This window comes from Xenopus laevis, chromosome 2L (assembly GCF_017654675.1).
Source record: "Xenopus laevis strain J_2021 chromosome 2L, Xenopus_laevis_v10.1, whole genome shotgun sequence".
NCBI lineage: Eukaryota > Metazoa > Chordata > Amphibia > Anura > Pipidae > Xenopus > Xenopus laevis.
The window spans coordinates 95,809,775-95,824,922 of NC_054373.1; the positions used below are offsets into that span (position 1 = coordinate 95,809,775).

General features: G+C 37.3%; 1 protein-coding gene across 2 annotated transcripts in view; it reads right to left on the reverse strand.

The window, feature by feature from the left end:
* tbx4.L (T-box 4 L homeolog) overlaps nt 1–15,148 on the reverse strand; it is a 96,122-nt gene that overhangs the window by 38,872 nt on the left and 42,102 nt on the right. For both annotated transcript variants that reach the window (XM_041582222.1, XM_018246836.2), the window contains exon 3: nt 9,993–10,087. In XM_041582222.1, coding sequence (XP_041438156.1) covers nt 9,993–10,087 — 95 coding nt within the window. The remainder of the gene's footprint in view (nt 1–9,992; nt 10,088–15,148) is intronic.

Genomic DNA, 15,148 nt, shown 5'->3' on the forward strand with positions numbered 1-15,148 from the left:
TTGCTGGGATGTTGTTACACTTAAATCCCCCATGGTATATTTCCCAGATCAAGTGGCCCACGTCTTATTTACCACTCAAAATAGACATTTCTATTTGTTAACTTTTCTCAAAGTAAAATTTTTCCCTATAACCTTGTACTGTGTCCATCTGAATCCATGTGGTAAACCCCCAAACAATCCAGTTAAATCTACATAATATTTGATTCTTTTGGGGGAATGTAATAAAAGTCGCAAAGAGCAAAACAATTTGCACAAATAACAATAAAAAGTCTAATTTCACAATGTAATACTCTTCCTTAAACTGTTATTGCATTGCAAATTTTAATTGCGAATTGCGAATTTTGATTGCGCACTGCCCACTTTTAAGAAGTGCTTGAACGTGTCGTAATCTTTTGGAGCAAACATAACAACTTTTTCAGTAAGAAGTTTTATTGCATTCACTGCACATTATTAAATATACAGTATTAAATTCGCACAAATGCAAATTTGTTCGCACAGAGGCATAACTTTTCACATTGGGAATATATTTTCAGTTATCGACTTTTATTACATTCCCCCATTTGTGTTTTGCTAAGGTATACATCCTTACACTGCGTGAAGAAACCTCAACAACTTTCTCTGAAGATTTATAGCAGAACACTAGGGGGCCAATTCATTAACTTCGAGTGAAGGAATAGAAGAAAAAATACTTTGAATTTCGAAGTGTTTTTTTGGCTACTTCGACCATCAAATGGGCTACTTCGACCTTCGACTACGACTTCGAATGGAAGGATTCGAACTAAAAATCGTTCGACTATTCGACCATTCGATAGTCGAAGTACTGTCTCTTTAAGAAAAAACTTCGACCCCCTAGTTCGCCACCTAAAAGCTACCAAACCCAATGTTAGCCTATGGGGAAGGTCCTCATAGGCTTGGCTAAGTTAAACCCCGAGGATGGAAAAGTCAGAATTATAAAATCCGGCATCTCAGACCTGTCGAGGTTGCATATCAGTCAATGGGAGAAGTCCCAATGATTTTTTGATGTGCCATGGGTTTTTGGCAATACCCCAAAGTTTTCAGGTGAAAAAATCATGAAAATCGGATTAAAAATCTGAAAAAATCATGAAAATTTGATTTTTCGCGATTTTTTTCCGCAAACAAAATTTTCAGAATGTGTATTAATAAATAAAACTAAAAAACCCGTTCGGATTTGGTCAGAGTTTTTTTCCGAAAATATCGAGATAAATTCGGACTTTGATAAATAACCCCCTAGAAGTCACTGTTTAAGTAAACATTAGTGATGAGCAAACATGTGGAGCCTTATTTATTATTATTATAAAATTATTAATATTATTATTAAATTCCAATTTTAGTGGTTTTTAAAACTATGACTAAACTTACAAACTCAAAAACTATGAATTTCATGAGATTTATTGAAAGATCTGAATAAAAAAGTAATAACACAAAAAATGAACACCTCAAAACCCCCAATAAATTAGAGAGAAAAAAATCAGAAATCCTCTAAAAGTCTGAATTGATTTAAAATGGTCCAATAGGATCAGTGCAGCTCCCATTTACTTCTATAGGACTTCCACAATGTTTACCTGGCAAAGTTTTGTATTAGAGGTTTTCATGGTTTTTAAGCTTAATTAATCTCGAATTTTTAGAGCTTTTTTTTGAGATTTATGGAAAAAAATGAACTTTGATTGTTAGTAAATGAGTAAAAGTTTGCAAAATTGTAAATATATCACAGAACAGCAATATTTTGCCAAAATGCATTGGTGTATATGGGAAGTTGAAAATTACATTGCAGTTAAGGACATTTTAGCATTGCAAGAAAATATACATAGTCCTACCCTACTAGAAAAGCTTATCTCCACTATGATACAACTGTTCTTCATAGCAAAAAAGGCTCCCATGTTGCCAATTTCTTCCAAACATGGTGATGACTTCTCCATCAATATCATACCATCAATTCATGGCAGAGCATGGACTGTATTTGAATGCATGAGTATATGTAGTGGGATTGAGGTTTTTTATTTGTTTCTTGTTTTTTCTTCTCCATCATATTCTGTACTAGGTAATTTTATCGGATCCCCACTGTGAGAACTGAAAATTATTTTGCCTTTTTTGTTTCTCAAAAATTAAAGGAGAAAAGAAATTTAAATGAAAAGTCTGACATGGTATATGTTTATCTATGTATCATACATCTAGTCAAAACATTTTTTCATCCCTTGTAATATGCTAATTAAAAGTTTTTTTTTCATAGGAAAAAGAGAAAACATAAATAATTCAAAAACATCAAAGTGTTTTGCACAAAGTGTTTTTCCCAGTGTAGTCAGATTTTGCAGTCCCTTCTTTCCCTTATCACTAACACTAGTCTGCCATGACATTCTGTATACAGTGTAAGGACCGTTAGCTTTGAAGTGCTGGATTAGCCCATGCCAGATTGTAGCCACAGAATAACAAACAATACAGGTTCAACAGGAGTTCTCATCAGTGATTCATTTTTAAAACCTAATTTCCCTGCCATTTACAGAAGTAACATTGTACTCATATCTGCAGATAGATGTATGAGCTTTGTCTGTTGTCCTTTTGATTGGAGGGTCAGACAGTTAGGAACATTGCATTTTTGAGAGCTTATATTTACAAAATTCCTTGATCGCTTTTATATGTGTTTTTAAAAGTATTGTTGTTTTCCATTAAAATGGGAAACCCTTTAGACCCTAAAAAGCATTATCCATTATACTGCTTTTATGCTTCTTTTTTTCATTATGGTTCATATCATAAAAGCTTTTGCCTCCACATGAATGGAGAACATCTCACTAAATGTCTATTTCTGTGAGTCCTGTTATTTTATTTTCTGCATTTGTTTGAGATGATTTTTAAACAGCTTTAAAAGCAATCTGTGTTGTGTGGGATCCATAAACCCATAGCATAGTTAAATTGTTTCCATACAAATGAGCAGGTAAGTATGAAAGGTAAAACACAGATGCAGCCTTTAATATTGTCCTTCTATTTTCTAAGTCCATTGATACTAAACAGTTCCTTACTCTAGACATCTGTCTGTTGAAAAGCTTTTTCTGACAATACATTCACATTTCCTTCAATGCAGCCTGGTGAAGCATTATAGGTTTCTTTGTGCGATGCATACGGATTGTATTATTTACTACTCCCTCATGCTGCAGAAAACAAATTACTCTTGATATTGTTGGTGTAGAACTGTTGTCCTGTTTCTATTAATTTATTATGATTAAACAGAAGCTCAAAATATTTTTCCTTAAACTTGACTTGCCTAAAGTTACCAACAAGCTCCAAATGTTTCTTCTTGTCTGGTTTGTATACCTGGGACTGCTGGTATTATCCAACACGTATGGTTTTAAAAAGAATTGGTAGATATTGAAGGAGTAAACTGCTACTACTGATTATAATCATTGCATATGACCAGAGCTAGGCTAACTTTTAAACAAAACCAACTGGTCTACCTTTATTTATTCTTTCAGTGTGTTTGTTAATTTGTCCTGGGTGACTGGGAGTCTTACTTGGGTGTTAGCCCAGCCATAACGCTGTGTCTCTAAATAGATCATTATCCATTACCCAACTCTAGGCTAGAATAGCATCCTTCTCACCTTTACATATGTTTTATTAGGTTATTGGTCAGCTGGTTTCCCCAAAAGTTGATATGGAGCCGATATGGCTAAAAATTTGGGGGTTCTGTTTTGGATATGAGCTATAGTACTTTCAAAATGCATACTGGTGACAAGTTTCCTGTGGATTTCCGTGATTGAGGGAATGGTTGCTGATTTCCATTTGGCCGCTATTGTCAGGGGCGATCCTGCCCAATTTGCCGCCTGAGACGGCCTTGGTTTTTGCCGCCTCCCCATGGCACTCACCTTCAGCACCGGATAGGGGTTCCACGTCGCTAGTGCAAAGAGCACAATTGCGCTCTCTCTGCACTAGAAGAGCCAAATTTCCGGTTGAAAACCCGAAATTTAGCTCTTAGTTACCAGGAGCGGCATTTTTGCCACCCCTGGCAACCAGGGGGCGCTGCCGACCTGAGGCAAGTGCCTCAACTCAAGAAGATAAGGAAGCAGAGCTGACCGGCACTCAAACGGATCCACAAGACCAAAGATATTCAGTTAAAAAATACATTTATTGGTAGAAAAGTTAAAAATATAGCTGCATCTCCATCCACCCTACGTGTTTCACACCCCTCAGGGTGCTTAGTCATGGGCTCAACTCGCCTCATTGGTGAAACGCCCCTGGCTATTGTCATACGGGCAACAGTCAATACATGGTTCACTAATTTCTGAGAAGTGCTAGAAACTTCCTCTATGGGTTTTAGGCTAACTTTTCTTAATCAGCTTAGAATGTCAATTAGAGAAGTTTAACAAAGATTGGATTGTATACATATACTGTATGAATGAGCACTGACTTACTAAAGAAATTTGCTGATAAACATCATCACCACTATGATTTATAGCAATTGTTCAGTGTAAAATAAAAACTGGGTAAATAAAAACAAAAAAATAAAACATGTTTTCAATATAGTTAGTTAGCCAAAAAATGTAATCTATAAACTAAAATACGTCAACTGTTAACGTGATACCCTTTTATTTCGTGTCCAAATCAGTTTCAGCGACAGTGCATATACAACCTTGTAGGGGTCAAACCTACTATATGATTTTTTTCAGGAAATATTTTGTTAGAATATTGTCCAGTGTCGGACTGGGGGGTCTGGGCCCCACGGGGCTGCCACCGTAGGGGCCCGTACTCGCCTACCCCCCGCCAACTTCAGGGCCGCCACCGGCAACCCGCCCCTTGCAACCATCGGTGTGACCTACTTTTTCTTTAGGTCATGGCAGGTAGAGGGAGGCAAGTGGAAGCGGATCTGGGTCAGCTGGGCCCACTGGGTTTTTTCCCGGTGTCCCGCTGGCCCACTCAGACCCTTAAATTGTCACTTCTGAACTCATTTGATTAGTTTGTTTTCTTTGCCTTTCTCATGCTTCAGAAGTTATTAATTTATGCATTATGGGTACTAAAGTTTTCCCAGCATCTGTTGCATATCTTGTTGAGTGTTTCATGTGTCCTTCAGAATAAGCAGTTTAAGCCACCAGGAAGCCCAGTAAGCATTCAGCTTTTTTACCCATTTGATGATAACATTTCAGAATTGTTGGATTAGTCTCCAGAGGTGGAACTGGTACAAATGAGCAAAACAGTGGAAGATTGAGCTGGTTTCAATGATGAAAATGGATTGTGCAGTAATACAGCCTTCAGAAGGCCTTTTAAATATAATTAAACTTCCTTCCAACCTAGTATTTCATCTGTGCTTTCTGGCAAATGCCAGATGGGCTGCTGTAAGATGCCATAGACAGTCACTATTTATTGGGCCTGTGAGGGGATTTTTGGGCCTCTGTATACTTGAAATGCCAGGGCCTAATTTGGATCGCAGTCCAGGCCTGCAGTTTGACTAGCATAGTTGGGGCAAGACATAAAGAAGACTTTGGGAATTCAGAGATATGCAGAAGGTTTCTTTTGTGATGTCTTTGCGCAAAGCATTAGGATTGTTGCAAAGGCTTATGCTTTTTATTGTGGCAGGAGGATGGGTTTACAACTCAGCAGGATTTAGCTTTTATAGAGTGTACTTTCCTTTTGCTTATCCAATAGTCATAACCAATTTGCTAGTAGTGGTGGCAGTCTTCTTAAGAACTTGGGATTTGGTTCCACTGCCTTATTTTAAATTACTCTCTTGAATTGTCATTTGTTCATAATTATTTCCACAGTTTTGTCATTTAGATGGATTGTGAACTGTCAAGCCAGATCTGATCCCTTAGCAATGCAATAAGTTTTTGTTATTAATGTTAGATTGTTGATTGTGCTTTTTCTTCCTCCCTCAAGAAAAGACAGTTTTTTGCAATTCAATCATTGAAGTAGAAGTAGATGAAGATTAAGTAGAAACGTATGAATAAAGCCATGTCCATTTTGTAAAGTATGACAAGTTTTTATCTTGTGGGATGTGCGGGTCAGGATTTCCCCGACCCGCCCGACACTGCCATCCCTCCACCCTCGCCCGTCCGACTTCCGGTTCCATTTTTTAGACCAGCACTGACCCTTTGATGATGTCACAAATGGGGCAGGGCGAGCAGGCGCAGCATCAATAAAAGAAGAACCCAGAAGTCGGAAGCCAGCATTTGATGGTGGCCACCGAATCCGCCCGACCTGCAAATATACCCACAGGTCCTGTGGGTATCGTGCCGACCCGCACATCACTATTAGAGAGCTCTTTGGACAGAAAACCCTCTGTGGTGAAAGTGTCTCAAAGAGAAAGAAAGTCAAAGAGAAAGAGTTAGGGTAGCACTACATGGACGTTTTCGGCGTGATCAGACGCGCTGCAACAAATGCCAGCGTCAAGTCGCATGCAATGGAAATAAGGTAAGTGAATGCATTGTTGGATGGTATAGCAGCATTGATCTGATGCAACGTGACTTTCCGATGCTACATTTACATTACTTACCTTATTTCTGTCGCATGCGATTTGACCACTGTGTTTTCTTGCAGCGTGTCGGATCGCCGAAAACGTCCATGTACTCCTACCCTTAGCGGAATCAGGTCAATCTTTTAAAAGGAGTCTCACAGCAGATCCACTGGTTAATGCTGACAAGAGGGCTATTTACTAAAATCAGAATTTATATCATATTTTACTAAAAAAAACACAACCAAACTCCCATGCCTGATTTTAGCTTATTTATTAATAAAAAAACCTCTATTCAATTGGATTGCGGAAAAAAACGTTAAAATTTAGCAAAAACCAGAACTTAATGAATTTTTCAGCTTTTTCCCGAATTGCGCAAATTGTTTGGGCTTGTTTCCCAATTTGCTCTAATTTTTCAAGTTTTTGCCTGAAAACTTGAAAAAGTCAGATTTTCGGAATAAACCCAGCTCAAACCACAAAAACTTCTAAATACTAGGAGCCTCTCCCATCGACTTATACAGGACCTTGACAGGTCTGAGGTGCCGGTTTTTCAGACTCTACTATTTTGCAACATCGGGGTATAATAAATCACAAAAAAATTCCTCTAAAAATCTGAGTTTTCTACTGAAAAAAACCTAGAATTTTTCAAGATTTTAACATTCTGTTTTCAATAAATAACCTCCCTAGTGAAAAGAAAAGAGGAGAAAGCAAAGCAAGTGTTTTGATCACTGGAACACAGACCAGCCTTGAAAATAAGAACATGCAACACTTTAAATTTTTTGTAAGCATACAATCACTCCTTGTTAACATTATAATTATTATTATTATTTTTTCCTGGGTCAAAATCCACTAGTCACTTCTTAATCTGGATTAAGACGTAAACTGAGTAACAGGTGAATCATTGGGCAGCAAGTATTCTCCACCACATATGAATGGCTACAATGGTTTTGGATGCTTCCCATATGATGCCAAAAATGTTCAAGTCATCCTTGCAATATGACAAAACTTATTTGGACTGCTTTGCTTGCTTGTCTCTTCTAACTTTACAGTCTTAGATTTCCATTGGTTTCTTGGTATTGGGTGTGTCTAGTTAGGCATAGTATCTAATTTGTCATGATGCTAAGTAGACTGTTGAAGCTACTTCTTAGGGTTCCCTTATTGGTAATTAAGCATATGGTAGGCAAACATGTTTAACACACCTTTCTGCAGTTAACATCTAGAGACATCTAATCAATCCTCCAGAAACATTCAGTAAAGCTCACAACTCTAAATAATTGAATAAGCTTACCATATCAAAAAAACAGACCAACTAATAAATAAACAGCAACATTTTGGTTTTTGATCTTTTTACCTTCAAATAAATGTAAACACATCAGCAGAAACACGGATGTAGGGTAAAAAAACGAAACATAAAAACATGCACATCCATATTATACTCTGTCCTATTTTCTGTTGGACAAATTGCAAAAAGTATTGTGATAAAAGTATTTGCAAAAATAAATAGGAGTTAGTAGAATTCATATTGACAGTCCCAGTGAATTGGTCTTAACTCTTAAAAACTTAAAAGGAGTAATCCTCCTCCACTAACAGCCGATGACTGCTAATATGTCATGAATTCTGTTCTAAGCTTTTCTCCTCTAAGGACAAGTAAATACTTTTCGCTACTTCGAAATGTGTCCTTATTATCATAAACACTAATTAAAAAAACAAAGATGTACATGTGCCTGTTACATACAGAAAGCTCTTAATAACATGATGTCCATCTCCCATAGACTCTATGTTAATCAGATAATTCAAATTTAAACAAACAAACAAGCAAAGTTTTTTCTGTAATAATAAAACTGTACCTTATACTTGATCCAGACTAAGATATTATTAATTCTTCTGGGGTAAAAGAATCCTATTGGGTTTATTTTATGTTTACATTTTTTTAAAAGACAGGTATAGAAATCCAAATTACTTATTGACCCCTTATCTGGAGAACCCCATGTCCCGAGCATTCTGGATAATAGTTCCCATGCCTCTACTACACAGTATGTTTGAGTTTGTCCTGCATCACTATAATTATCAAATCAACTTTTTTGTTTTCAGATTTTGTTTGCCTCTTAGGCAGAGAGACCAAGTAAGTGTGTATATAGAATGGGGTTGGCCAATAAAGGCGTGTGCTACAGGAATGATTCCAGGTTCCCCAAAGTAGGGTAGACATCCTGATAAATATGATTTATATCATTAATAAAAATAAATAATTTTACCAATACATAGTGCCTCCACCTAGGATACACCTACGGGTGGCCCCACTAAGAACAAATAATAAAACACACAAGTGTGGCAAACAGATACAACTTTATATAACTTGAAGGGAAAATGGCAGATGCAGTTACATTTCCATATAAACCCTGCCCTGGGGTACCCATGTGGTCTTCTAAATCCTGGCACACTCTTGTTGGACAATCACAGTCCCAGTCACAAGAGCTCTTTACCCCAGGTAGCACTACCTGCCCCAAATACTTCTCCTTTGGATAGAGGCAGTAGCTGCAATAAAGCAGGCTGTGGAGCAAACAGGGGACACAGGCTGGAGCCATTCCAATACCTTTCCACAGGCAGAAACTCACCGAGGGCTCACACAGAGCTGGTACAGGCATCCACAGCGTCTCACAAAAGCATACAATCTTCAGGCCGAACTCCAACATTCATCTGGAGTGTGAGCACATCCCAAGCCTCTTTCACAGGAATCAATCACCTGGCAGCTCCTTTACTTTCTCTTCACTGCCTCCAAGCTCTTGGAGCTGTCAAGCTCCAAATGCTTGGGACCCCGTACCCCAAGCCCAACAAGGGCCTCACTATCTCTTGGCCTTTACATCTTAGTCCAAGTTTATGCACTCCCAACTGGAGTGAAAATGCAAAGAGACTGAGCATATGGCAGCTCATCTTTTTAATAAATGTCACCTTCTGGCCAAATCTGGAATCAGCCAGGGCACACTGCACTAGGGAAAAGTACTCACTCCCCCTCCCATATCCAACTTAGGACCAACACTTAGCTGGCCACACCAGGGGATTTCCAGCCATGTGGGATTTTAAGACCATAGGGAAACTTAACCATATAGGTCCCTACATCTGAATATAAAAAATGTATTGAATAAAATTGTGACAACTTGAATAACTCAAATTTAATTCTATTTATAGTTTTCAATGGGTCAAAAAATTTGCATTGCCATATAGACAATTCCCATTGACATTTACATTACCACAGCTGATGACTAAGTGATTCCTATTAAGAGAGGCCCCAAAGAAGACAGGTGTTCCATAAAATATTTACTTTGTTAATATGATGCATGTAAATGGGAAAATGGAAATTATTTCTGAACATTTCAGAGATCAAGATTAAGTAAGCACTGTAAGTAATTAAGTACTGTGGAACCTGCCAAGACTGTAGTTGCTATGGCAAATCAGGTCCTAGAACAGCCTCCAGAACAGAACATGTCTGAAAATCCTTGGTGAAATCAGTAATATGATAAATCCAGATGAAAAATATTTCACAGACCTGCCAGCCTTGGTTATTATCATCTCAGTGCCTGCTTCATGAAATTTCTTCCAAAGCTCCTTCTCATGGAGATACACCTTGATGTTCTCTATTGTCTGAATAATAATAGAAAGAGAATACGTTAATATTTTTATTACTGTCTGAATATATCATTTTCTGTAGCAATGTAATTCTTATTTCCCCCCCAAAACTGAAGGTTAATATACCTTGTTAGCAATAAATATTGTATGTAACTGGAACACAGGTGTGTATCTTTGTGTTTATGTCTATTGTTCTTCTAATAAAATTGAAAAATCCAACAAATATCATTAGCAAGTTTAGAAATAATCTCAAAGAAATCATTGGCTACAGACATTTCATTTGTGCAGAACCCAATTATGCAGCAACCCCTGGAAATCAGCAGTATCAATGTATTAAATGTATACCGGAGAGCTACTTTGGTTTAAACAAACTAACACCAATGTAAACCTTCTAACATTACTGTAAAGCTCAGTACACCATATTTGATATACTGTACAGGTATGGGATCCATTATTTGGAAACCTGTTCTACAGAAAGCTCCAAATTACAGGTAGGCAATCTCTAATAGACTCTGTTTTACATTTTTTTCATCTTTTATTCTCTATAATAATAACCTTGTACTTGATCTCAGCTAAGATATAAGTGAAACTTAATGGAAGCAGACCAATCCTATTGGGTTTAAATAATGTTCAATTGATTTTTAGCAGACTTTAGATATGGAGCACCAAATCACAGAACATCATGAACATTTCACCCCCCTTTGACAAGAGCTACAAGAATGTGTGTTGTATTTTTTCCCCTCCTTTTGATAAACTGTAATTGGTTTGGATGAAAGGTACCCTTTTAATTTAATACGATTACTATAGGTGCCCTTATTATTTATGAACACAGCTTTTTTTGCTTATATCTATGCTTAGCAAAGGAGGAAATTATTATTATTGTTATTCAATTTAAATATATAAAATAGAAATGGGTAGACAAATGTATAAATAACATTTTTTAATAGAGTGCAATTTTAGTATTTCAAGACTAAGCTTACAAAAGTACTGAAATCAGAAGGGCCACCAGAGATGGAAATCACATTAAATCATTTTAAATAATGATTTAAAATTACCATCGCTGCCAATATTTTATAAAACGTGGCAGGAAACCAAGACTGTAACACATGCATGTCTTATTTTGAGACCCATTGCAAACATTTTAAGTTTTCGGCAAAATGTCTAATCTACTGTCTAAACACAATCCATTCCATATTATTGGAGCCAAATTCATCAAATGATATGAATCAAAGCCATTTCCACTCACTCTTCTACTTACTAAGAAGAAACAAAAAGAAACACACAAAGATTTTTAGATCCTAATACATTTTGGGAGTTCCACACTCTCACACATAGGCACATTTGCCTTGTGGTTTCGAAGGTGATTTAAACTCTTTATAAAACTGTCCCACTGGATGCCTTAGGTCTCTAAAGCATGTAAACACACACTTATTTACAAATTCAATTTTACAGAATTCACCCAAAACACTGCTGCTAATCAGTCATCTTGCTGTGATCTAGCAGAATTTAAAGTGGACATATCGTGTATCCATTATGTATTATCCACAAAAGCTGCTACCATCTGAATCCTGAATCTCTCTTCTGAATTTGTGTTTTGCTCCCATCACCCTCTACCCAAAAACTGGGTATATTACTGGCACCACTGAGACATGTCTGTAAGGAATGCTATAAGCATAGGCTACTAATTTGGGGTTCATAGCAGTGCCCCCTTTCTAGTTTTAAGTTAAACTACTTTTAATAAATATAACTTCTTAAATGCTTCTTGAATTCTAAATTATCTGTCCATATATCTTTAAGGAAAAAAATCTACTTTCATTTAATTAATTGAAAAAAAGAAAGAACTTACTTAAAGAATTACATAATGTTTACAGCTGGGGCTTTCTTGCAGCTAAATTAATATTCCTTGGGTGCTGTTATCTTTAGCATTTGGAATGTCTCACTCTAAAGGTTAATATATTTGAATACTGTACATAATGATATCTTTCAGTGGATTTCACTTGTTTTTAATAGGAAACCAAAGAAAACATACCGATTTAATAGATAAGCGAGAATGTTTGGGAACTTGGGAAATGTACATTTTTTTGGACTGATCTATCGGTTATTGTTGCTAAGGCATTCTGGTAGGTATTAATGACCTGAATGACCTGTTCTTTTCAGTAAAACCCCATATACACCCTCATTCTATTGTTTTACTATTCTGTGCACATATTTTCTTTTTAGAAAATACTACGTTCATATGTTCAGAATTTACACCTGGTTCTGCTGATGTAGCTGGAATATTAAGATAGATTACTCTTCGTTGTTTTAGCAAGGGTCAAGGTTCAATAATACAGAAAAGAACAATGATGCAGAAAGTGTTTGAATTCTATGAATTTTAGTGTCATCTCAAAATACTACATTTTGTAACCAGTTAATAAAAGGTTTTGCATTTTACAAAATATATTCTTAAATTTTGAATATTGCTGAAACCTGGCCCCAATTTGATTAAAAAGTACCTTAACTTTAGCACCATTAGCCAGTGGCATAAATATAGAGGAAACAGACCCCGCTCCGGACCTCATATTTTTTTCCCTAGCTGCCGGTAGGAAAATTCAGGTGCAGGCCCTAATAAAATAATTCATGGGTCCTTAGAAAGGTAGATACATGTTACTTCAAGGGGGTTATTTACTGAGCTCTGAATACCCGAAATTCCCCGAAATCTGAAAAATATGTGATTTTTTGTGTTATAATAGCCTTTTAAAAAAATCACGAATTTTTCGGAATTTATTAAACCCCGAGGGCTAAAAAGCCTAAATATAAAAACATGGCATCTCTAACCTGTAGAGGTTGCATAAAAGTCAATGGGAAAAGTCCCATTGATTTTTGGTTGTGTCGGGGGTTTCAGGTGAAAACTGTGAAAAATACTGTTTTCGGGGAAAATTCAAGAAAAAAATCGTGAAAATCTGAGCTTTTCCCGCAAAGGTGATTTTCGGGAAAGAAAGTTTATGTAATTCCAATTATGATAATAGTGTACAGCTTGTTAATTACAGGTCAGTACCATTTATATTTTGAAAGGGAAAGCCATTTCAAGATCATGTTTAAGATTATGTATTATTTGTGATATAGGGTTTGAAAATGATGCCGCCCCTTTAAATATATATTTAGTAATATATGCTTCCCTTAAAATTACTTGATGAAGATTAAAAATATATACAAATTTCTCATGATATCCCTTGACATCTATTCAAATCTAGTGTATTGTTTACAAATTATTTTAACAGATATACAGTAGCTCTTTCCAAGAATCTTTCATTGTGCTGTTGCAAACACTTAAGAACTTAAAGAAGGTCTGTGCTGTTACAAGAGGTTTTGGGAATTATTTTCCTTTTTTAACACATGATAAAGGCTTTAACAGCACAACCACCCTTCTCTGTCAGTTTCTGTCTACAGTGCCAATTGTGCTATGTAAAGTGTAAATGTACTATGAAAAATAACACTAACATTATTTGTAATATACATTTTTTTTCCCAAATGGATTGATTTATTTGCTACCGACATTTTTTATCAGTAGAGTGCTGTGTCATTGCTGGCATTTCTACAATATGTGACAAAGAAAGGTTTAAAACTACGGTCATGCTGGTAACATTAGTGCCTCTATTGTAACCATGTTTGCTACGGTAAACAACATTCTGAAATGATCAGGTATCTTGGTGAACAAAAGGGCAATCCTACAAGAAACTCATTCCAACATGTATACAAAAAAAGTGCAATCCTGAAAAATGTCTGCAGTCTATATGCTGTCTGCCCAGTTTTATAAAATGACTTCTGAAAAGCAAAAACATCCCATAGGAACTGTAAGACGCGCTGGGAGATCTAACCCGACTCTTACCTCCCGGCGTGCCTCTTCACAGCCGCACACTTCCAGGTTCTGTGCACGCACAGATTGACCCTGCTCCTTGACACTGGGCGTTCTTACACCGGCGTCATGATGCTGAGCCTCATGACGTCACTCTGGAGTGCAAAATTCAAAATTCTTGGCACCAATCTTCATTTTAAAAGCCCTGATCGCCATCTTGTCTTTGCCCAAGCTAGGCTTCAGTTTATCTGTTCCAGCTCAAGTGTTGCTCTGCATTTTGACTTCCTGGTTTTGATCCTTGTCTGATTATTTGACTACGACTTCTGCCGCCAGCCTTGAACTCTCACCTGACCCTGACTACGTTTTTCTCTTCGTCCCTGCTCGTACCTCGCTTTTGGCTACGCACTTCCTGTTGGCTTCCGCAGCAGAAAGCCCGGGGGACCTAAACAGACATCTGTGAAGACCGGAACCCACACCTGTGCATCCAAAGGTACTGTTCACCTCTCAAGGTTTCCATTAACGAGATTGTTACAGTTAGCTTGGGCCTAAGATGGAACCTTCCCAGGCTTCTGCTTTCTCTACCATGGAGGGATATTTTGATGTAATGATGACGCGCTTGGACAGTCAAGAAGCTCAACAGGCTCATCTTGCTCAAGTCCTGCAGCACATCACTTCTCGCCTCGAAGCCCTTTAAATTTTGGGTGCTGGTGCTTCTGAATCATCTACTCTTCATTTTGCTCCATCTGCATCTCCTTAACCACCTAAGATTCCTGCTCCTGTTAGTTTTGGGGGTGATCCAGATGCTTGTCAAGGATTCATCACGCAATGCAAGATCCAATTTGAAACGGCTCCTGACCAATTTGGGACCGAGAAATCTAAGGTTGCTTATATTATCGCTCTTCTTCAGGAGAAAGCTCTTGCTTGGGCTTCACTGTTAATGGACAGAGGTGATCCTCTTATACATGATTCCACAGTTTTCCTTTCCACCTTCCCGCAGATTTTCGATGTCCTGGGTCGTAAATTGAACACCTCTGACTGGCTCATGAAAATCAATCAAGGGTCTAGTACTGCCTCTGGACTTTAGCTGCAGAGGTGTCTTGGAACAATGAGGCACTCATCACAGCTTTCTGGAGGGGGCTTCATGAGGACCTCAAAGACGAACTGGTAACCCGAGATCTGCCTACTTCCGACAACGAATTAGTTGTTTTCATCATCAAGATTGATTCCTGGATGAGGGAGAA